At 39.8% G+C, this 22,496-nt stretch overlaps 1 protein-coding gene across 3 annotated transcripts in view; it reads left to right on the top strand.

The window, feature by feature from the left end:
* The first annotated feature begins 1,102 nt into the window (after positions 1 to 1,102).
* The window catches only part of chchd3a (coiled-coil-helix-coiled-coil-helix domain containing 3a), a 129,530-nt gene continuing 108,136 nt past the window's right edge, over positions 1,103 to 22,496 (top strand). For 2 of the 3 annotated variants that reach the window (XM_061959462.1, XM_061959463.1), the window contains exon 1: positions 8,886 to 9,291. In XM_061959462.1, the coding sequence (XP_061815446.1) occupies positions 8,904 to 9,291 (388 nt within the window). In that variant the 5' untranslated portion in view covers positions 8,886 to 8,903. The other variant, XM_061959464.2, reaches the window with a different exon arrangement.

Here is a 22,496-nt window from a genome sequence, read left to right as displayed (position 1 = left end):
CCCCTGAGTGTTAGACAAGCCTCCTCTCTTCCTGTTTTTAAATCTCTCTTAAAAACATACTTTTATTCCATGGCTTTTAACACTGAGTGATATCCATCCTGCAATGGCGCCCCATAATACACCTGCTGTGAACCTGTTTTTATGTTTTTATGTTTTTATTTATTCTATTTTTATTTATTTATTTTTTTATCGTGTTCTGTTTGTGTTGTGTTGATTGCTCGGTACTCGTTTTATCTTTTAACCTGTCCATTGTACAGCACTTTGGCTACCCCTGTGGTAAATTTTAAATGTGCTTTATAAATAAAGTTGATTTGATTTGATTTGATTTACTCTGTCCTCCACCCTGAGCCAGCCCACTTTGGAGAAGTGGGTTGGAGTGAAGTGTGATCTGGGGTGGAGGTCTAAAAGTTTGTTCTGGGTTGTTTGGAGTCTAGATTTGAGGGTTTTGGAGGTGCTAGGGTACCAGGAGGTGCAAGCGTAATCGAAAAAGGGTTGAATGAGAGTTCCCTTCTTCATGGTGCTTTTGTTGACCAGAGAGGAGATTCTGTAGAGAAATCTCGTTCGTTGGTTGACCTTTTTGATTACCTTGGTTGCCATTTTATCACAGGAAAGATTAGCCTCTAGAATGAAACCTAGGTAGGTGACCTCATCTTTCCTGGTGATAACAATGTCACCCACTTTTATAGTGAAGTCACTGACTTTCTTAAGGTTCATTTGGGACCCAAATAGGATGGATTCCGTTTTACCTAAGTGTATGGATGGTTTATTATCAGCGAGCCAGGTGCAAATACTACAGAGTTCAGCACTGAGGATTTTTTCAACCTGTGACTTGTCCTTGTCTGATACCAGCAGGGCCGAGTCATCGGCAAACAGGAACAATTCACAGTCGCATGCTGATGACATTATGTGTTATATCTGGGTTAATATGAGCTATTTCTTGTAATGTGCATAACTTTTGTAAAGTGCTCTTATTAATTGCTTACAAAATGAATGGGAGGAAAGAATATGTTGCGACCCTAGCTCTTTAAGACTTCCGGACACTGAAGAAAAGCCGACCAATAGAAATCGTTGATACAAGATTTCGATACACCTACTGTCCAATCACGTGCGGGCTCTTAGAAACGTCATCCTACCAAACCGGAAAAGCAGTGTTCAGGCCTGTGTCAACTCTAAACGCTTACAAACTATCCGAAAACTATTGCGGATGTTTGTGTTCCGTAATTCATGTAGATAGTTGATTCATTTTTGGGGCCTTCGGTCTGACAATGGGAGCCAGTAACAGTACCCGCCGTGTGTCGTACGAGTCAGACGACAACGAGAATGTAACTGTGGTGAAGGGCATTCGGGTGAGTTGACTGCACACTTTCTGTTCGCGTTATTCATGCAAACATGCTTCATTTCTGTTACGTGTGTTGCTAGAACAGTCGTTTTCTTTTCGAATAGTTGTCTATTCTCAAATGTTTTTTTTTTTATATATTCCTTCTCAAAAGAGATTCAGGTGTGTGAAGTAGCTCTCGTCTAAAGTATTTGACAAACGTTGATTTTCATCTTTTTTAACTTACGTAATTTATTTGCACGTAACCCTTTAGCCGTATGTACATTCCCCGGATTGTAAATAATCAAATGTAAATAATCAAATGTATATTAGACTTAGACTTAGACTTAGACAAACTTTAATGATCCACAAGGGAAATTGTTCAACACAGTAGCTCAGTTACAATGATGGAAAGTGTAAGGATGGAAAGGACAATACAGGTATAAATAGACTAATATAGCGATAAAAAAATCTAACATATATACGAATATATACATAATATGTGTACAGAATAATATATACAGATATACTTGTTCTTATGCTTTCTGAGCTCACTATGTTCACTGCTCACTGTACATATCCTACCAAGTCAGACCTACACTGTTTCAATGTCCATTTCTCTGATGATACAATTGTTGATGACTGAAGTGCTGATATCAACCAAACCTAACCCCCTCCACATCCCACCCCCCGGATTGTAAATAATTAAATGATTAACTTGTGTGATGACTGTATTATGCTGATAGTATATATTTGTACCATGAATTGATTAACGTGGACACCGACTTAAATGATTTAAATGATGAATGATAAATAGGTTATACTTGTATAGCGCTTTTCTACCTTCAAGGTACTCAAAGCGCTTTGACAGTATTTCCACATACACCCATTCACACACACATTCACACACTGATGGCGGGAGCTGCCATGCAAGGCGCTAACCAGCACCCATCAGGAGCAAGGGTGAAGTGTCTTGCCCAAGGACACAACCGACGTGACTATGATGGTAGAAGGTGCGGATTGAACCCCAGTAACCAGCAACCCTCCGATTGCTAGCACGGCCACTCTACCAACTTCGCCACGCCGTCCCCATTTAGTGGTCAATTGTACGGAATATGTACTGTACTGTGCAATCCACTAATAAAAGTTTCAATCAATCAATCAATCAATCAAATGATAGCATGTACATATTGCTGCATATACACTGATCTATATATACTTATACTATACCACATCCGTCTGAGCATACCTGCTTACCTGTATATCAGAATCAGAATCAGCTTTATTGTCATTACGCAGGGTAACGAGATTGAGGCCATTCCATACAGTGCGATGTGTGCATGCAAGAAAACAATGTGTAAATATATAAAAATATAAAAAATATAGAAGTGCAAAGAAAGGTGTGGCCCACAAATGTGACCCTGTACACTCTATACAGTGGGTGAAATGAATATATACATGAAAAAAACAGGGTGGTTGGTGGAATGGGTTATTGCACCGAAGAGAAGGCAGTTATGAGGGACAATGGGGCAGTCCGTTCAGGGTGGTTATGGCCCTGGGGAAGAAGCTGTTCTTTAGCCTGTTTGTCTTGGTTTTAATGCACCTGTAGCGCTTCCCAGAGGGCAGCATATAATAAATACTATATCTATACATATTCTTACTATTCTCACTAATTATAGCTGTTTAAGTTTTGTTTAGCATACCACTCAGTTCACTCCTATTTATGTAGACATACCCTATTTCAGTGTTTTTCAACCTTTTTTTCATTGAAAAAATGCTGAGGCAAACCACCAGCAGAACAAATTAAAATTAGAGATGTCCGATAATGGCTTTTTTGCTGATATGCCGATATTGTCCTACTCTTAATTACCGATTCCGATATCAACCGATACCGATATATACAGTCGTGGAATTAACACATTATTATGCCTAATTTTGTTGTGATGCCCCGCTGGATGCATTAAACAATGTAACAAGGTTTTCCAAAATAAATCAACTCAAGTTATGGAAAAAAATGCCAACATGGCACTGCCATATTTATTATTGAAATCACAAAGTGCATTATTTTTTTTAACATGCTTCAAAACAGCAGCTTGGAATTTGGGACATGCTCTTCCTGAGAGAGCATGAGGAGGTTGGGGGGGGGGGGGGGGGGGGGCTAAGGGGTAGCAGGGGGTGTATATTGTAGCGTCCCGGAAGAGTTAGTGCTGCAAGGGGTTCTGGGTATTTGTTCTGTTGTGTTTATGTTGTGTTACGGTGCGGATGTTCTCCCAAAATGTGTTTGTCATTCTTGTTTGGTGTGGGTTCACAGTGTGGCGCATATTTGTAATAGTGTTAAAGTTGTTTATACGGCTACCCTGTGACCTGTATGGCTGTTGACCAAGTATGTATGGCATTCACTTGTGTGTGTGAAAAGCCGTAGATATTATGTGACTGGGCCGGCACGCAAAGGCAGTGCCTTTAAAGTTTATTGGCGCTCTGTACTTCTCCCTACGTCTGTGTACACAGCGGCGTTTTAAAAAGTCATACATTTTACTTTTTGAAACCAATACCGATAATTTTGATACCGATAATTTCCGATATTACATTTTAAAGCATTTATCGGCCGATGATATCAGCAGCCCGATATTATCGGACATCCCTAATTAAAATACAAACTCAGCAGCCGATATTGACAATAAAAAGTAATTCTTGCAATTGTTGGATATGATTTTAAACCATAACAGACCATGCATCACTTTAGCTCTTGTCTCAAAGTAGGTGTACTTTCACGACCTGTCACATCACCCCGTGACTTATTTGGAGTTTTTTGGGGTTTTCCTCTGTGTAGTGTTTTAGTTCTTGTCTTGCGCTCCTATTTTGGTGGCTTTTCCTGTTTCGTTGGTGTTTTCCTGTAGCAGTTTCATGTCTTTCTATGAGCGTTTTTCCCCGCACCTGCTTTGTTTTAGCAATCAAGACTATTTAAGTTGTGCGGACGCTATCCTTCTTTGTGGGGACATTGTTGATTGTCACGTCATGTTCGGATGTACTTTGTGAACGTTGTCTCTGCTCCACACGCTGTAAGTCTTTGCAGTCGTCCAGCATTCTGTTTTTGTTTACTTTGTAGCCAGTTCAGTTTTAGTTTCGTTCTGCGTAGCCGTCCCGAAGCTTCAATGTCTTTTCTTAGGGGCACTCACCTTTTGTTTATTTTTGGTTCAAGCATTAGATACCAATTTACCTGCACGCTGCCTCCCGCTGTCGTCTGCATATTGGGATCACGACAAACCATCGTCGTCTCACACACGTGTTCCCGACAGGCAATTAGCTACCCGCTGCCACCTACGGATATGGAGGATTATTACATGGTTACTCTGCCGAGCTATAGACAGTACAGACACTCAACAACGGCACATTATTTGCAGATTATAATTACTGGTTTGTAAAAAAATGTTTTAACCCAATTAGGTGAAATTACATAATCTCCCACAACACACCAGACTGTATCTCATGGCACAGTGGTTGAAACACACTGCCCTATTTAATCACCTGTACAATGTATATTCACTGCTGCACTTTACTGTTTATTTGCACTGTGGTTGGATGCCAAACTTATTTTCGCTGTGCTGTACTTGTGCTGTGCAATGACAATATATTTGAATCTAATCTAATATAATCTAAGTGTTGCACATGTTATGGGAATGATGATGTGACGTCACTCACAATCTGTTCGTACCCATGAATGAAGCTTACAGTAGTGATCCATCCATTTTCTACCGCTTGTCCCTTTCAGGGTCGCGGGGGGTGTCGGAGCCTCTCTCAGCTTCTCATTCGGGCGGAAGGCGGTGTACACCCTGGACAAATCGCCACCTCATTACAGGGCTAACACAGATAGTTGGTTTATTTATTTGTATGTCTAATTAATATCGCAGCATAATGTTGAAATACTCTAATCAAACACTATATGGGTATACCGACACTGTAAAATTACTTAATGCAAGATCTTCAAGAAGTAATTAATATTAAGAAGACTGAAGTATATTAATATATACTTTATTTGTGCATTGGTGCCTAATATTGTGGCATTTATTATGTTAGGATTCCAAGAAAACAATATAAAATATTTAGATTTTTTTTTGTCTAATGTATATACCGTAATTGAAATAGTCAATTATCCATACTGAACTATTGATACCGCCGATACGTGCTCATTGTAGCCATTAATTCTGACTTCATTTTGTGTCGAAAAAAAAATCAGAACAAATTGTTATCTTAATTTTTGCTTTGTAGGTTGAAGTTGTTTTTGTTTATTGTGCTCCTGCTCCAAAAACATGCACCTGGGGATAGATTGATTGGCAACACTAAATGATCCCTAGTGTGTGAACGTGAGTGTAAATGTTGTCTGTCTATCTGTGTTGGCCCTGTGATGAGGTGGCGACTTGTCCAGGGTGTACGCCGCCTTCCGCCCGAATGCAGCTGAGATAGGCTCCAGCACCCCTCGCAACCCCGAAAGGGACAAGCGGTAGAAAATGGATGGAAACTGGATGGGTGCCCCTGAGTTAATTTTGCTGATCAATAAGAATGAAGTACTATGTATTATATTTATTAAATGTTTCAGTATCAAATGGTCAAAAAATGTTTACGGTTTAAATTATGTTGTTTTTTTTAAATTTCAGGCAAATTGGTGCATTTTAAATCTTTTCTGATACAGTCTAAAAAAACAATGTTAATAAAGTTTTGTTGTAAGTTGATCTTTTATTCTTTTGTTTAATGTTAAAAAAGATACAATATTAAGCAGGGGTGTACTTATAATAATTATATATACAAATTATACTATTTATAATCGCGGTGGGAGGGAGCGCAAAATGTTTTCTCACTAGGAGGGACGTAATAGAAAATAGTTGAGGAGCAGTGATCTAAAGTGGCGCAATTACAGTTTAATTAAAGATGGCGAGGAGTAGTTTTCACTGCCAGGCTTCGCCCACTATGAATAGGTTCAAATGATTACTGACCAATCCAGGACTTCAGGGTGTCATCATTATCATCATAATTTGTACCAATTATGATCAAAATCTGAACTTGTGGAGCCGAGGTATTAAAATTTTGTGTTTTGTGGGGAACCATCAGATCAAAGTTTGGCACAATGCCCCGCCCACATCCTATAGCATAGGAAATATTTATTCACATTTGATCATCAGTTTAGTATATGTCTGATCATCTAAAGCAGGGGTGTCAAACTCATTGTAGCTCAGGGGTCGCATGGAGGAAAGTCTATTCCCACGTGGGCCGGAAGAGTAGAATCATGGCATAATAACTTAAAAATACAACTACAATAACTTCAGATTGTTTTCTTTGTTTTACTTCGGCCCAAAATAGAACAAGCACATTCTGAAATTGTACATATCCCAAATATTACGCTTGACAAAACACTTCATGTTAGTTGAAAATTCTGAGGAAAAAATATAAAATATTTAGATTTTTTTTGTCTAATTTATATAATTGAAATACTGAAATAATGATACTGCCGATACCAAATGCTCTAATATCGATTCACAAATCAAAATGTTGATACTTTTGAAACTTTAGTTATTTGAGATAATGTATGTCATTAACAGGAACAGTGTAAATAAAGTAACTAAAACATTGAGATATTGTCTAAATGACAACTTGTTGGTGGGAACTACTTTTTCTTCCGCCTAGGTAAGTATGTGATGCACAGGCGCAGCGGCACACTGTGCTGTGCTCAGTCATTCAGTCTGTCATTTGTTTGTTTAAAAAAAATGATGGGCAAATAAAACAAGTCACTCCGTAATAGAAAACATAAAGTGTGTATATCCTTTTATTGTAGGCTATTTGGAGACATTACAAGATTCAGAGCAGAATAACGCCATCATTTGTTCCGTCCGGGGATTTTATATAAATAAATTATTACTTTATCAATTTGTTTTACTAGGCACATTAAGTATATTTGCTCAAAGTGTCTGTATCGAATCGGTATCGCCATTACCAGCCTGAATTTTACTCTGTATCGGATCGGAAGGAAAATCCTCCAGGATGAATATTTCTCTCGCTTACATGTTTTGCCGCCTTTTAATTACATTAAACCTGATAAAGTTGAAAAGTTAAAGTACCAATGACTGTCACACACAGTAGGTGTGGTGAAATTATTCTCTGCATTTGACCCATCACACTGAATCACCCCCTGGGAGGTGAGGGGAGCAGTGGGCAGCAGCGGCAGCTACGGTTTTAAAGAAAGTTGCTGGTAACATCATGCAACGGTTGCTTTGAAATGGGTGTACAGTATGAGCAGGACTGGGTATTGGCAAGAACCTCACAATAATATCACAATATTTGAGTCACAATAAAATAATAAATAGTTCACAACTACAGCCTAAAATACGCCAGTAAACATTTTAATTATATGACAATCAGATGTCAACAATAATTTATTGGACAAGCAGATTCTAAAAACAATCTAGAAGTCAGCTTCCTTATTCGCAAGTCTCTGATTATAAAATGTTGTTTTATATCAACTGATCTTTGTTTTTGGTCTATTTCTTTTGTCAGAGTTACACATTTTAGAAGAAAACAGCTGTCTAATGCAAAATACAAGTGTCCACTGCAATGGACGTTGGCCTTTAAGAAGTTAAAATGCCAATGCAAGGGTCTGCTATTTTGTTTACAGTGGTCCAAGTTTCTAGATACAACAGGAGTGCTCTAGTGTTTTCATTATATTTGATTTGATGCAAAAATGTCAAAGTCCCCTCCAAGTTTTGCACTCGTGACAAAATGATTCAATGATTATGACATTTCAGGTAAAACTTAGTCTGGTATCGACCATCAGTATCGTCCACCATTCGTATTGGAGGCTGGTGAATTGTAAGCTAACTTAAGCCTTGTAAAACAATGCAACTTATAAGATGCAATTCCATGAATTGCAGTTTTACAGAAAATAAATCATGTTTCTTGACATTTAAATGTAAAATAAAGTTTTCTACTTCTTAAATGTCCACTTCCTGTGCTGCCTATCTCACCAATACTCTGCACAGGGAGATATCAGTACAGCCGCACTTTGTGCAGTAGAGGTGCAATCAGACCAAAACATGACCTAAACAATTCTATATTATATTGTTCAGAAAAGTATTTCAATATACCGGTATTGATATGTTTCCCTTTAATTATGAGGTCATAACTGCACCTTTTGTTGCAACAATATTGCAAACAAGACTTGTAATTTAGCGTGAGCTGCAATGTCGTTCATAAGGAAGGCTTTAAAAGTGAGTGTGGTTAAATTTAGAAAAGAGAGGCTTTAGTCAATCAGATAAGACTTGAGTCACAGGAGTCACTTCACCATGAAGACGTAATCCCATTTATACTAATGATGTACTGTTGCGTGCATAAATCCTAACTTAAACCATTAAATGTTGATTTCCAGCTATCTGAGGGCGTCATCAACCGAATGAGAGAACCTTCCAGGGCAACCCCCTTCGTCCCAAGTCCTGCACCTCCTCCCCCTTTGATTCCTCCACCAGTTCCCCCAGAGATCGTACCAGAACCTTCACCTCCTCCTCCTCCTCAACCCGAGCAGGTAGAAGCACCCACCATCATTGACATGGTGTTCCCCTCCTCGTCACCTGCAGCTTTTGAACCTCCTCCACCACTAGCGACTCCCCCTCCTCCTCCTCCTCCTCCTGCTGCTGTTGAGCCTATAACTACATGCTTTTCTTCTCTGTCTCCACCCACTGATGCCCCCATTCCTGCTGTGGTGGAGGCAATAACTTTGCTTGCTCCTCCACTAACCGAGCCCCCTGCTCCTACACCTGTTGCATCGCCCCCTGCTCTCCTGCATCCTGATTCACAGCTCCTTTCCTCCCTCCCTCTTTCTGGGCCTTTCACCATCCTGCCGACACCTCCGCAGGCTCAGACTCCGGTGGGATCTTCTGCTCCCTTGCCAGAATCCAGTCCAGCACCACCACCACCACCTCCTGCTCCGCCAGCCAGTGAGTTTCCATCCAGTTTTCATCCCAAACACATTTTCCTCATACAGACATGTGAAATTTCCACGAAAATGCAGAAATCGTCATTTTTAAACATTCATTACTGTGTCAAAATATAACTTTGGCGTTTTTATAAATACATATTAATAAAAACACGAGCTAAACAAAATTTGTTGAACACTCACCTCAGCTGCAGGTACTCGCTGTTCTTCTTGCCGACACGTCGCAGTGAGTTGCAGAAAGGGGAGATGATCAGGAGAACCGAATCAATCTCGCTAGTTAGCTAACCATCTAGCTAACTTACTTGTTGTCGCCTCCGTTCGCTCTTCGAGGCACAACAATGACGGCCGTCCACTTTTAGGCATGTGAAATGTCCGCAACAACGCGGAAATCCGCATTTTTAAACATTCATTTACACGTCAAAATATCACTTCTCAGTTTTTGAAATGAAATGTAAAAAAAATACGATAACAGCCGCAGGTACTCGCTGTTCCTCATGCCTTAAATGGGAACTGAATTTTTTATTTTTATTTTGCCTATCGTTCTCAATCATTATGAAAGACACGACTATGGATGTTATTTTCGAACGCATTCTAAAGAAAAAAATAAATGCCATCAAAAGTCCGCTTACAAGGGAGCCTGTAAGAGCCGCTGAATTCTGCCTATAAGACTCTTAAAAAAAAAACAAACATCCAAACACTTCCATTAATGTATACATTATGCAAGTATATATGTAATGTAGTAACGGGCACATTTGTAATAATATTTAATATTTACATATTTTGATAATTTCAGAAAACGCATCACAATGTTTGCTTTTTTTTTTGTTCATCGCTGGTTTCTTCTCACTGCAGACTTGAGAGCCAACAAATTAATGTCAAACTAAATAGTAAAACTCTCTTACTTTATAAGGTCTGCTGTTATTAGGATGCAGACTGCTAGGATGTTCATATATTCCCGTTTGGATGAAAAATGACTCATAATCCTCAAAAACAAATGGGGTGGGGAGGCGGGGGTACCAAGCTTCTCTTTGTGTTCTCATCAGGTTTTAAAAGACTGTCAAAGTGTACCAACTTCATCCTCAGCCATCTACTTTCCAGGTGAGAGGCATGATTTATGATCTAGAATAAACTTACAGGGAGCAGGGAAGTGGGGCAGCACGGTGGAAGAGGGGTTAGTGCGTCTGCCTCACAAAACGAAGGTCCTGAGTAGTCCTGAGTTCATTCCCGGGCTCGGGATCTTTCTGTGTGGAGTTTGCATGTTCTCCCCGTGACTGCGTGGGTTCCCTCCGGGTACTTCGGCTTCCTCCCACCTCCAAAGACATGCACCTGGGGATAGGTTGATTGGCAACACTAAATTGGCCCTAGTGTGTGAATGTGAGTGTGAATGTTGTCTGTCTATCTGTGTTGGCCCTGCGATGAGGTGGCGACTTGTCCAGGGTGTACACCGCCTTCTGCCCGAGTGTAGCTGAGATAGGCTCCAGCGCCCCCCGCGACCCCGAAGGGAATAAGCGGTAGAAAATGGATGGATGGATGGATGGATGGAGCAGGGAAGTGAGAAAACAGCAGACCACACGATGACGTAAGCATAGGGTCACACGGTAGTGATTACGTCACCGCTATAAGTAGTTAATCTGCATTAGCGCTTATAATAACAATATCACTAATACTTGGTCAATATTCAAGTCACGAAATGTAAATGGAGTATTGTTGGCGGTATTTGAACGATTATTTATTGGATTTCATGGGCAGAATAGAGGACCTCCCATTGGCTCCGCTTTAAGTGGACTTTTATTTACGTTTATTTGATATTTAGAATGCATTAAAAAAGAATCCATCTGTTGGCATGTCTTTCATTGTGATTGTGAACGATAGGCAAAATTCCCCCAAAAAGTGTAGTGCCCTTTTAACACCGCAGTGAATTACAGGACAGGGAGACTATCAGAGACACCAAAACAAGCTCGCTAGTTAGCATAGTTAGCATTATCTAGCTAGCTTGCTTGTTGTTGCCTCCTCTCGCTTTCCGAGCCACAACGTTGACAGCTATGTACTTTGCTGCTAATCATATTTGGATAATTACAATCTGAACACTGTTTGTTCCAAACCAGTTGTTACTCTAGAGCAGTGGTCCCCGAACTACGGCCCTCGGGCCGAATTCCGCCCGCCAGCGTCCAAAATCCGGCCCACGGGAAGTCTCAATTGAAAAAAAAAAAAGTGTCCTTTCTAATCTATTTTCTACCGCTTGTTAGTCTCAGGGTCTCCTAGTCACTCAGGCAAATCATATTGTCTAAAAATGCATTTTCCCATCGATAACGTGACATAATTTGGCACGCTTGTCTGACACTGCGGCGCGAGCGCGCCAAATTTTTTTAACCCAATGCGGCCCCCGAGTCAAAAAGTTTGGGGACCCCTGCTCTAGAGTATTTTTTAGTAACCAGTGAGAAGATATATTTTTGACGTGCCGGACGTAACTACTACTTAGTGGCCTAATGGTTAGAGTGTCCGCCCTGAGATCGGTAGGTTGTGAGTTCAAACCCCGGCCGAGTCATACCAAAGACTATAAAAATGGGACCCATTACCTCCTTGCTTGGCACTCAGCATCAAGGGTTGGAATTGGGGGTTAAATCACCAAAAATGATTCCCGGGCGCGGCCGGCGCTGCTGCCAACAGCTCCCCTCGCCTCCCAGGGAGGTGATCAAGGGTGATGGGTCAAATGCAGAGAATATTTTCGCCAAACCTAGTGTGTGTGTGTGACAATCATTGGTACTTTAACTTGAACTTTAAACAGAGGTCACAACACCGGAGGTATATTACCCAAGGGGGCGTGGCTACCGGATAGAGTTGTCAAATGGGAAACGTTTTCTGAGTCTTTTGCATGCATGTCATAACATTTTAGAATGTTACATTACATTTTCAATGATAATAATGTTAGGAAAATATCTCGTAAAAAAAACAAAAAAATCTGTGGTACATTACATGGCACATGTAAGTGTCGAAAAGACACTTACATGAGGTTGTTGGATGAGGTAAAATATAGTGTAAAAATGCACCCAATTGCAGGAAATGTAGACTTGGATTTTCAACAATTTTCTTTCGGAGTTCGGGTAGAAATTATAGAAATGTTCCTCTTTTTTTCCCCCCTTAATTTTTCTCTTTTCTGCTCATAACTGGTGAAATCGGTCAATACAGATTAATAAATGTTTGCACAAACGCAGGTGTTGTTAAAAACTACCGCTGTCAGAGGTAACGTCATAATAATGAATTAACGCTAATTTCCTTTAATCGCACAATTTTTTTTTGACGTGAGAATAATGTGTGCGGAAAAACGCACTGGCGATGCAGCCACAAGTACAGAGCAGACATGTGCTCACTGATTGACAAGGTTAGCCCAAAGCCTCTCAAGTGGTTCTCCCGACAAGACCAAAGCTATACGCAATTCACGCATTTGCTGTCAACATGAGCGGACTCATCACTGGAGCAAGTCGTGTCTCAAATGCTAGCAGTTAGCTGCCCGCCGACTGTATGACTCTCTCCCGATAGAGGCAGATCCCACTGGAAAGCCAACATTGAACAACTACAACCAGCTAACTCTACACAGTAATGGCCAAATGTGTGTCAGCACTCCTAATTTTCAATATTATACTAATCAATATTGTTGAGTGAGAGGCGCGACACACACACCCAGACAATTTAAAAAAAAAAAGGTAATTTATAGTACCGTAATTTCCGGGCAATAGAGTGCACCTAATTATAAGCAACATCCATTTAATTTTTGGACGGGTTTTATTTTGTACATAAATTGGCTGCACAAGTCTATAAGCTGCAAGTGTTTACATTAAAACATGAAATATTTACAGAGGCGCTAGTGTTCATTCACACATTGTGCCTTGACAAGCATACAGGCTGTCTTCTTAGTCGTCGTCCTCCTGCACGCTGGGGCCCCTGGACCGTCGTCTTTGGTGTCGGAGTGGAGGGGACTCGAGGTTGCTTCTTCTGGCTTTTCATCGGCCTCATTTTCGCTTTCACTTCCATCTCGAGGCCAGTCACCTTTGGGCTGGTGCTTTCTTTTTTGGCATGCGGCAGTTGGGCCTTCAGGGCCCGTTGGTGACGTGGATTTCAGTTTCGTGCAGTGGCCTTTTCTTTGTTTCGATGGCCGGGTACATAAATTTTGGCATTTGTTAGTGTCTTCTCCATGATGAAGTGAGTATAACAAGCTAATGGCTGACTGGATTATTATGTGAGTGCGTTTGATTTAGTCTGAATAATTTAATTGGTCCACTTTGGCCCACTCGGCAATTTCATTGGTCTGATGTGAAAAGGTTAAATTTATTGGCAGCAATGTGAACTTGGAAAAAATGCATAAATTATCAACATTTTATAAAGCGCAGGGTTCAATGTGTGAAGGAAAAAAGTAGTGGCTTACAGACCGGAAATTACGTCAGGTTTGTTTTAAAGTGAGCCTGTGTCAGAAGTGGTAAGCATGTGTGAAAAAATATGTTTGTCCATTTTTGTTTTGAGCTTTTTAAAAAAAAAAAAAAAAAGCATGATTTTTAATAAACATTTGCATAAATAAACAAATTGTCCAGTCCCATTTTGATAATGATCCGTCTAAGGTTTATTTAGTGCGAAAAATGATTATTTCTCCAATGCATCGCGATTAGAACAAGGACGATTCATGAATCAATGGATAAATGTCTAAACATTGATTATGTACAAATATTAAATTAAGTCATTCGGGGGGAGCTCAAAGTAAAGCCGCTGCTCCTCCACATCGAGAGGAGCCAGATGAGGTGGTTCGGGCATCTGGTCAGGATGCCACCCGAACGCCTCCCTAGGAAGGTGTTTCGGGCACGTCCGACCGGTAGGAGGCCACGGGGAAGACCCAGGACACGCTGGGAAGACTATCTCTCCCGGCTGGCCTGGGAACGCCTTGGGATCCCCCGGGAGGAGCTGGACGAAGTGGCTGGGGAGAGGGAAGTCTGGGCTTCCCTGCTTAAGCTGCTGCCCCCGCGACCCGACCTCGGATAAGCGGAAGAAGATGGATGGATGGATGGATGGACAGACTGTTCTAAAATGCGGCATTAATGCTTATGTTCTCTATATGTTAGTTTTAGATTTGGTTTCAGCTAACCGAGAGAGAATTATGAGCTAACGTTCTTTTAATGTTATGTGTTAGCTGGGTTAGAGCGGACACACATGGAGGACAGGACAAGCTATGCTAACCGGGCGCTAAACGCGCTTAAATGTGAAGTAGTGAAACAAGAAAATAATAAATGCATTGTACACTTCAACAGAAGCGTTACAGCAGAGAGTAGTAAGCTAAGAAGAGGCAAGTAGCAAGTAGATTAATAAGTCAGGAGAGACCATAATATCCACACGGTACGGCAATATGATGACGTGACAGACTAAACACATCTTTGAGCCGCAAGTTTATGGTGACTGGGGCCAAAGTGTCTGAACACTCTGTGGTTTTAGAAGGCACAAAAAATAAATCAAAGATGCCTGTTTGCCAAGTAGGGACATGTATATATTTTTTCACTTTCCAGGCAGCACGTATAGTCTTCTATCTATCCAGCTATCTATCTAGCTATCTATAAGCTTCTACGTCGTCATATGCAAACTTTTTCGCACACTCTTGGCATTCTCTCGATGAGCTTCAAAAGTTAGTCACCTAAAAAGGTTTTCATTTCACAGGTGTGCTTGAAGCTCATCAAGAGAATGCCAAGAGTGTGCAAAACAGTAATCAGAGCAAAGGGTGGCTATTTTGAATAAACGATAATATAAAACATGTTTTCAGTTATTTCACTTTTTTTTTGTTAACTACATAACTCCACATGTGTTCATTTATAGTTTTGATGCCTTCAGTGACAATCTACAATGTAAATAGTCATGAAAATAATGAATGCATTGAATGAGGAGGTGTGTCCAAACTTTTGGCCTGTACTGTATGTAAATATCTTTGCTGTGCACACTAATCCAAAAACCGGAAATGACGCAATACTGTATACAGTAGTATTAGTCAGTAGCCAAAGGAGGAGTCTTATTAATAAATAAATGTAATACATTTCAATATATAATATATTAATAATATAATAATATACAATATAATAATTAGAGATTAATAGATAATGCATTTATAATCAAATCGTAACCCCTGAATTGTAATTATAATCAAATCGTAAGGTGCCTAAAGATTCCTACCTGTACACTTATTAAAAATGAAAAATGTAATTATTAAGGATTATTTACTTACAACTATTTAAATCGTTTGACAGCCCTATTAATAATGTATCTTTTTTCCAATGCAATTCCATTTACCATTGTCATGATTGTGACTGGCATCTTGTTTGCCTTAAACGTGGGCAGACAAGCTGGTGTCTTCTTCTTCCTACAAACAAAAAGTTTATCATTATTACAACGGCGCAGTTATTCATTGTAATGACTCATTTCATTATGAGTTACATAAGGATGTGATGCTTCGTCAAAGTTAATTAGGGGTTACACGAGAATGGTGTCCAGGGATTAATTTTATGTGAGGCTACATTTTGAATTTCAATCATGTTTATTGTGTGGGTGTTTACTCTAAAGCTTTTTGTTTTCAACTTTGTTATATATATATATATATATATATATATATTTGTACTGCATAATTAGTCTTCATATTTTTAATTCATTGTCAGCCTCTCTGATTGCTCATGAAATGATTAATTCTTTCTCCTATTAATGTCAATAAAGTGATGCAGTAATTATAAGCTCGCCAAATGCCTTATCACTGCCGCTTTTGCACTTTTTACCTGCGTAACTTCACTGAATATAACTAATTATAACACTGTGTAACAATTTCCACACGGTTGTTTCATTTTTTTAGCATCTTCGAGTAACTTTCCCTTCTTTTCTTTTTTTTTTTTTTTTTTTAACTTTCCCCTCTTAAAGTAAATCTGTGCGCTCATTTTCCGCAGAGTTTATGTGGAGGCCGCTCCCAACTGCTGCTGAATTACGTATTAGGCAGAGGACATTTGAATGTTGCTTATTATGCCACCCTAACAAGCATGTGGGCTGCCGAGTGGGCACAGAGTGGTGTCCAGGGCGTGGGCACACATCCCCATCTTTCTTCGCTGTGCTCAATCAGCATGGTAATTAAAAAAGGCCAACTTATGGCATGCCACAGTGATTCCGGTGATTAAAACGACACCTCTGCAGTTTGGCACAATAAGCCAAGGCAGGCTGTGGTAAAAAGTAGAACGTGTTGCATATTTGATTCGCCCTTCATTGACACCAGACAAACATTTTATTCAAACTCACAATGATCACAATCAGACAATCTAATTTACTCACGTACAGTACAGTATGTTGCACAAAAGCATGCTTTTTTGTCATTTGCTGTTCCCCTGGCAACTGTCTTCATATCCAATTTAATGATCCCCCCATTGTTTGCACTAATTGGTTTTCAGATTAAAAGATAAATACAACAATAGCTTGCTGTGTTTTGAAATATGTGGAGTGCAGTTGGTTAGACAATGTTATTTCACAGCGCAACAGTGGCTTTTAATAATAGTTTAGTCTTGTCGTGATTTATGTAAACATTTAAAAATGAACTTTTTGACATGGAGTGGTACCTCAATTTTGTTAGTAATCCTTTCTAAATGGTCTGACAGAGAGTTATGTGGATGCCACCCTTTGTACTTTTAAGTTCTTTATTGAATGTATTGGTGTTTTCCACCTTCTTTATCAAGGCCAATAATACACTTTACTGTTATTTGTGTAGAAATGTTGTATGTAATAATAGGGGCTAGCTCATATGTGAACTCTTAAAGGGGAACTGGAATTTTGCCAATCATTCACAACCATTATCAGAGACAAAAAGACACTTTTTTTTATTTTATTTTTTTTCCAGCTTTCTAAGGTATAAAAATTGTCTCGTTCGCGGTGGCTATCAATGGAGCTAATGGGAGCAATCATTATTACCTCTAAATCAATAAAATTACATTAAAAAACCGCCAACAATACATCATTTACGTTCCGTAACCTGTATAATAACCAAGCTGTCACAACATTTTTATTGTAAGAGCAAACACAGAGGAACCCTTTTTCTAGCCTAGTAACACATCTGCGTACTACGGTATTCGCCGAAAGTGGTAAGATAGCTTCTACATCAACACAAAACGCGTTTGAGTTTGTAGTGCACAACACAATGCGATCGGACCCTCATCTGTACTGACTGAAAAACATCAACAATCATATTACAGTATCTGTAAAGTATTATCCCACATTTCATGTTTTGTTTGTACACAGCTAGCTCCACATGTACTGTAGTGTACGGTGATGTGCTGCATCTATTATGAACAATGGTATAGTGACTCACTCCATGGACAGTTGTCCGTTGGGTCAAGCTGGCTGCGGACTTTTCCAGTTGATTTGGGCACTCCATTAATTCGACATAGCTTGGCTAAAAAGTTCCAGATTTGCAGCGTGACCAAATCGCGCCGACCTCACTCTCTGGACTTCCGTTTGCGCCAACGTTTTACTTTCCTCTTCGTGCTTGCTTCTATAAGCAGAAGTTCATCCTCAGTTCGTATATTCAGCTTCCAAAATATAAGGCTTAGACTCCTCATTTCTCAAAAAATAGTCGTCTTCATTGTCTTTTACCAAGTCTACCATGATTACAACACACTCACGTGTTTGTTTGCAGAAGTAGAGACACACAGTAGATGCCAGAAGTCGGATATGCGCTGCTATGGAAACAGAAATACATGCGCCAGAGGAGGAAGTCCCGCTATTGATTAAAATTACCAAAGTACGGTAAATATTGAACATATTACATATTGTTATGAATGTGTCTGTTACATTATATACAGACTTGCTGTGTGTACATAAACCTTTGATAGGGTTTTTTGAAATTGTTTCAGATAGCCTCGAAGGCTACAATAGTGGCTCTCATTAACCGCATTTTGAAAGCTTTTTTTTATCATCATAAAAATCCTATTAAAAAAAAAAAAGACGTGTTCTTGTCTCTCGTAATGATTGTGAACGATAGGCAAAATTCCAAAAAAAAGTGCAGTTCCCCTTTAAGTTGAAGCTGAAATTAACAGAATGTTGTTTTTATAAAGCTGGTACTGTGACGATCTGTCACTTCAGTTTGTGTTTCCTTGTTTGGTGTTTATTGCCTGTCAGCGCTCTTATTTTTGTTGCATTTCCCGCATGTCTCCCTGAGCGCTTGTTCCCCTCACCTGTCCCTGATTGGCAGCCGGGCACACCTGGTTGCAGTTGCCAATCAGGCGGCTATTTATGCCTGCCTCGCCTGTTCCTTGATTATGTTGAGAACCGTTTCATGTACGACTGCTTCCTCCTGGTTTAAGTATAATAAAAACTCTTACCTGCTCGTCAACCTCCTGTTTCCTGCATCTTGGAGTCACAACCGCCGCAGCCATGCGGGTTCACGACAGGTATACATACATATTTCCGTATCCTTTATTTCAGGTACCAGACAGTAGAGATGTGAATCTTACAACAATTCATGATTCAATTTGAAGACCATTCTTGGGGTGACGATTCAATTCAGTAAAAATGTTTAATTCAAACTGATTCCCGCAATATATTAGTTGGTAAATACTGTATATAACTAACTGCTGACGTACAGTGAATGGAAGGGAATCACCTAAACATATATTTTTTTAAATGTTTCGGTTGCAATAGGTATCAGAATTGACTTTTTTGCCCGTTACCCCATGTCGCTATAGACAGATTTGACTGTACTTTATTTCTGTATGTTCAGCTTAATAGAGTTTTGAAATTTAGACTTTTAAAGGCTGTCAAATGCAGACAAGTGGAAGGAGAACAAATGGTAGTAGAACAGAGTTCTTACATCGAGTGTTTTAGATGCAGGCCGATATAATTCAGCATTTATTTTTTGCTGATATTGGAAACTCCTACACTGTAAAAAGAAATCTGTATATTTACAGTAAACAGCTGGCAGCTCAGTCGCCAGAATTTTACTGTAAAAACACAGTTTTTACCCCAAATTACTGCAAATGGAAAAACGGTACAGCTGTTATTTTTTTGGGTAAAATCCTGGGGACGAAGTTGAAAATCTATAGCTGTTGTATTTACAATGCATTACTGTTACCAGAAAAAGACAGTAAAATCGAATTACCTTTTCCTTTTTTTTATAGTGTTATGTCTATATAAATAATAACGTGTGTCCCAATATTGCACCTCATTGCAAACACTTTATGAATGAAGTACAATGCAAATTCAGTGCCAGACCCACAATAAAACTAGCTTTTAGTGGACAGCTATGAAAAAGAGCTCAAATACCCCCAAAAAGAATGGTTGAATAAGTTTCGATAAAGAAGAACTGCACTCTTTTTTTGGAATTTTGCCTATCTTTCACAATCAATATTGGAGACAAGGAGACAGTGTTTTTTTTATGCATTCTAACTTGTAAATAAACGTAAATAAATGTCTGCTTACAATGGAGCCAATGGGAGGTCCTCTATTCCGCCCATAAAGCCCTCTAAAAACACATCCAAAAACCGCCAGCAATACTCCATTTACATTTTGTGACTTGAAAATTAACCAAGTATTAGTGAGATTGTTATTATCAATAAATCAATCAATATTTACTTATATAGCCCTAAATCACGAGTGTCTCAAAGGGCTGCACAAGCCACAACGACATCCTCGACTCAGATCCCACATCAGGGCAAGAAAAAACTCAACCCAATGGGATAACAATGAGAAACCTTGGAGGGGACCGCAGATGTGGGGACCCCCTCTGGACGACCGGTGCAATGGATATATGTGCAAAAGCAGACAAACTATCACAGGGTGCTAACTTGCTTGTGTGGCTATGGCTGGTGAGATCCTTTCTCGCCTCGGAGCTTGTGAAAGTTTATTTTTTAGTTCATAAATAACGCCTATCACCTTGATAGTAGGTGTGATGAGGTGGTTTGGGCATCTGGTCAGAATGCCCCTCGGACGTCCAACCGGTAGGAGGCGACGGGGAAGACCCAGGACATGTAGGAGAGACTATGTCTCACAGCTGGCCTGGGAACGCCTCAGGATCCCCCGGGAACAGCTGGATGAAATAGCTGGGCAGAGGGAAGTCTGGGATTCTCTGCTTAGGCTGCTGCCCCAACTTCGGATAAGCAGAAGAAGATGGATCTTGATAGTAGAAGGATGAGGACATAATCCGACAAGTTGGTCAACTTTGGCATACAAATTAGACTCGGAAATGGCGATAAAGACACAATAAGACGCTTGGTTACACCCCCCTTTTTATTTTTTTTGGCGAGGATTTTAAGTCATTCTTCATCTAAATGGGAATATATCAACATCCTAATAGTCGGCACACCAGAGACAGCAAACTTTCTGCAATAATTGTTTTATTGTGTTTTTTGTCTCATGAAGTCTGCAGTGACTAGTAATCGGTGACGATGAAGGAAAAATCTAACTGCATGCTTAAAATGTGTAAAATACGTAAATATTACATGTTATTATGAATGTGCCTATTACTATTACATATATACTTATATCGTGTATATAAAACCTTGATTGAAATGTTTGGATATTTTTTAAATGCTTTATAGGCAGGATAGAGCCACTCTCATATGCTCCATTGTTAGCAGACTTTTGATCGCATTTATTTACTAGTTAGAATGCATTTAAAAGAAAAACATGTGCTTGCCTTACATAAGGATTGTGAATGATAGGCAAAATTCCCAAAAAGTACAATTCCCCTTTACATCCATTTTACACTACGATGTGACTATAGATGTGTCAGAATGTGTGCAGATTCCACCTCTGTCAAGGTGAAGAACCTCCCGACCTTCTCTGCTGTGCTATAAATATTCATAGAGCAGATGCCCACATGCTGCACCGGACTAATAGTCTGCACTACACTATTCTGCTGCTCCCGTTGGGATGAAGCGAAGTGAATCTTGTGAAGTGTGGACTCTCTCCTTTCGACATCCCTTATTACCTGGAGAAAGGCCTCAACTGTCAGTTAAGAGCATTTTGATGAGCACGAGTGTGAGTCTAAAAAAGGCTAGAATGGCACCTGTCTGCTTGAGGCTGGAAGAGTTTTTTTCCTTTTTTCATTGAGCGTGGTGAAAGGTGCGCGTTCTCACCGCTGGAATCGTGAGGAAGTGTTAATGTTACAGATTACGCCTTACACGCGGGTCCCAGGGGTTAATGAAAGTCCTGATGAGAAATGCAATTTGCCTTCGTCTATTATCTCCACTGGCAATAGTCGCCCATCTCTTTTCTCCCGCGCAAGGTTTTCCACAGGGTTTGCTGATTGGTGGCGAGGCGAGGAAACGGAACAACGGGGCCGCACGTCTAAGACGATGATGAGTTTTTAATCTTTTTAACATTTACATGTCCTACTCGGGATTGACCTGGGCTCCGTCAATCCAGGATTTCGCCAAACCCAAAGTAAGGACCCCGGAGAGTGTTTATCATATCAGGCGGCGGTCTCTCACTGACCTCCGCTGGGGCCTGCTAGCTATCGGAGCCTTGTCTCCGGGAAAGGATACTGCGATAAGTGGGGACTTTTTACAGCTCTCCTGAACTCGGCAGACTTTTAAATGTTACTTTTCTATTCAGAGTGCATGGCCAAATGGTTTAAATTTCCAATGTAAATAGGGTAGCGTTTAAAGGGCAGTTGAAATGCCAGTTTTACATGCGAGGAGAGAAAGTTCCTAATGTCAGGGTGAGGACTCTTAAATTTATTAGAATTATACTCATCTTTCACATCATGTTATTGATCAAATAATCATGTTTACTTCCAGATAAAACCGTCGTACCTTGTTTATCACTGCCAATAGGTTCCAGGCCTGAAAGTGGTAATTCAATTTTTCGTGAAGTGGGATTACGATTAATAAATGTAATATTTTTATGGAGCATAAAAAAACGTTCCCACCGCACGTAACTGAATGTATGGAAAACACTTCTTTTTAAAGTATTAATCCATCATTATAATCCCTGAGCTCTTTGACGGTATTTATTACAGTATGTATCTAACATTTCAGGCAACAGGGAAAATAATATTTCCAACATCTACCTTCCAAGTGTTTACTTCCATACAGTCACTTTCAGTGGTAATCAAATTTTTCGTGAAGTGGAATTATGATTAATAAATGTAATATTTTTATGGAGCATAAAAAACCCGTTTAAGACCTTCTAAATGTGTTTTTCTAACCTAATTAG

The sequence above is a fragment of the Nerophis lumbriciformis genome, linkage group LG05 (assembly GCF_033978685.3).
Source record: "Nerophis lumbriciformis linkage group LG05, RoL_Nlum_v2.1, whole genome shotgun sequence".
Taxonomy (NCBI): Eukaryota; Metazoa; Chordata; class Actinopteri; order Syngnathiformes; family Syngnathidae; genus Nerophis; species Nerophis lumbriciformis.
This window is presented reverse-complemented; position numbering and strand designations above follow the sequence as displayed.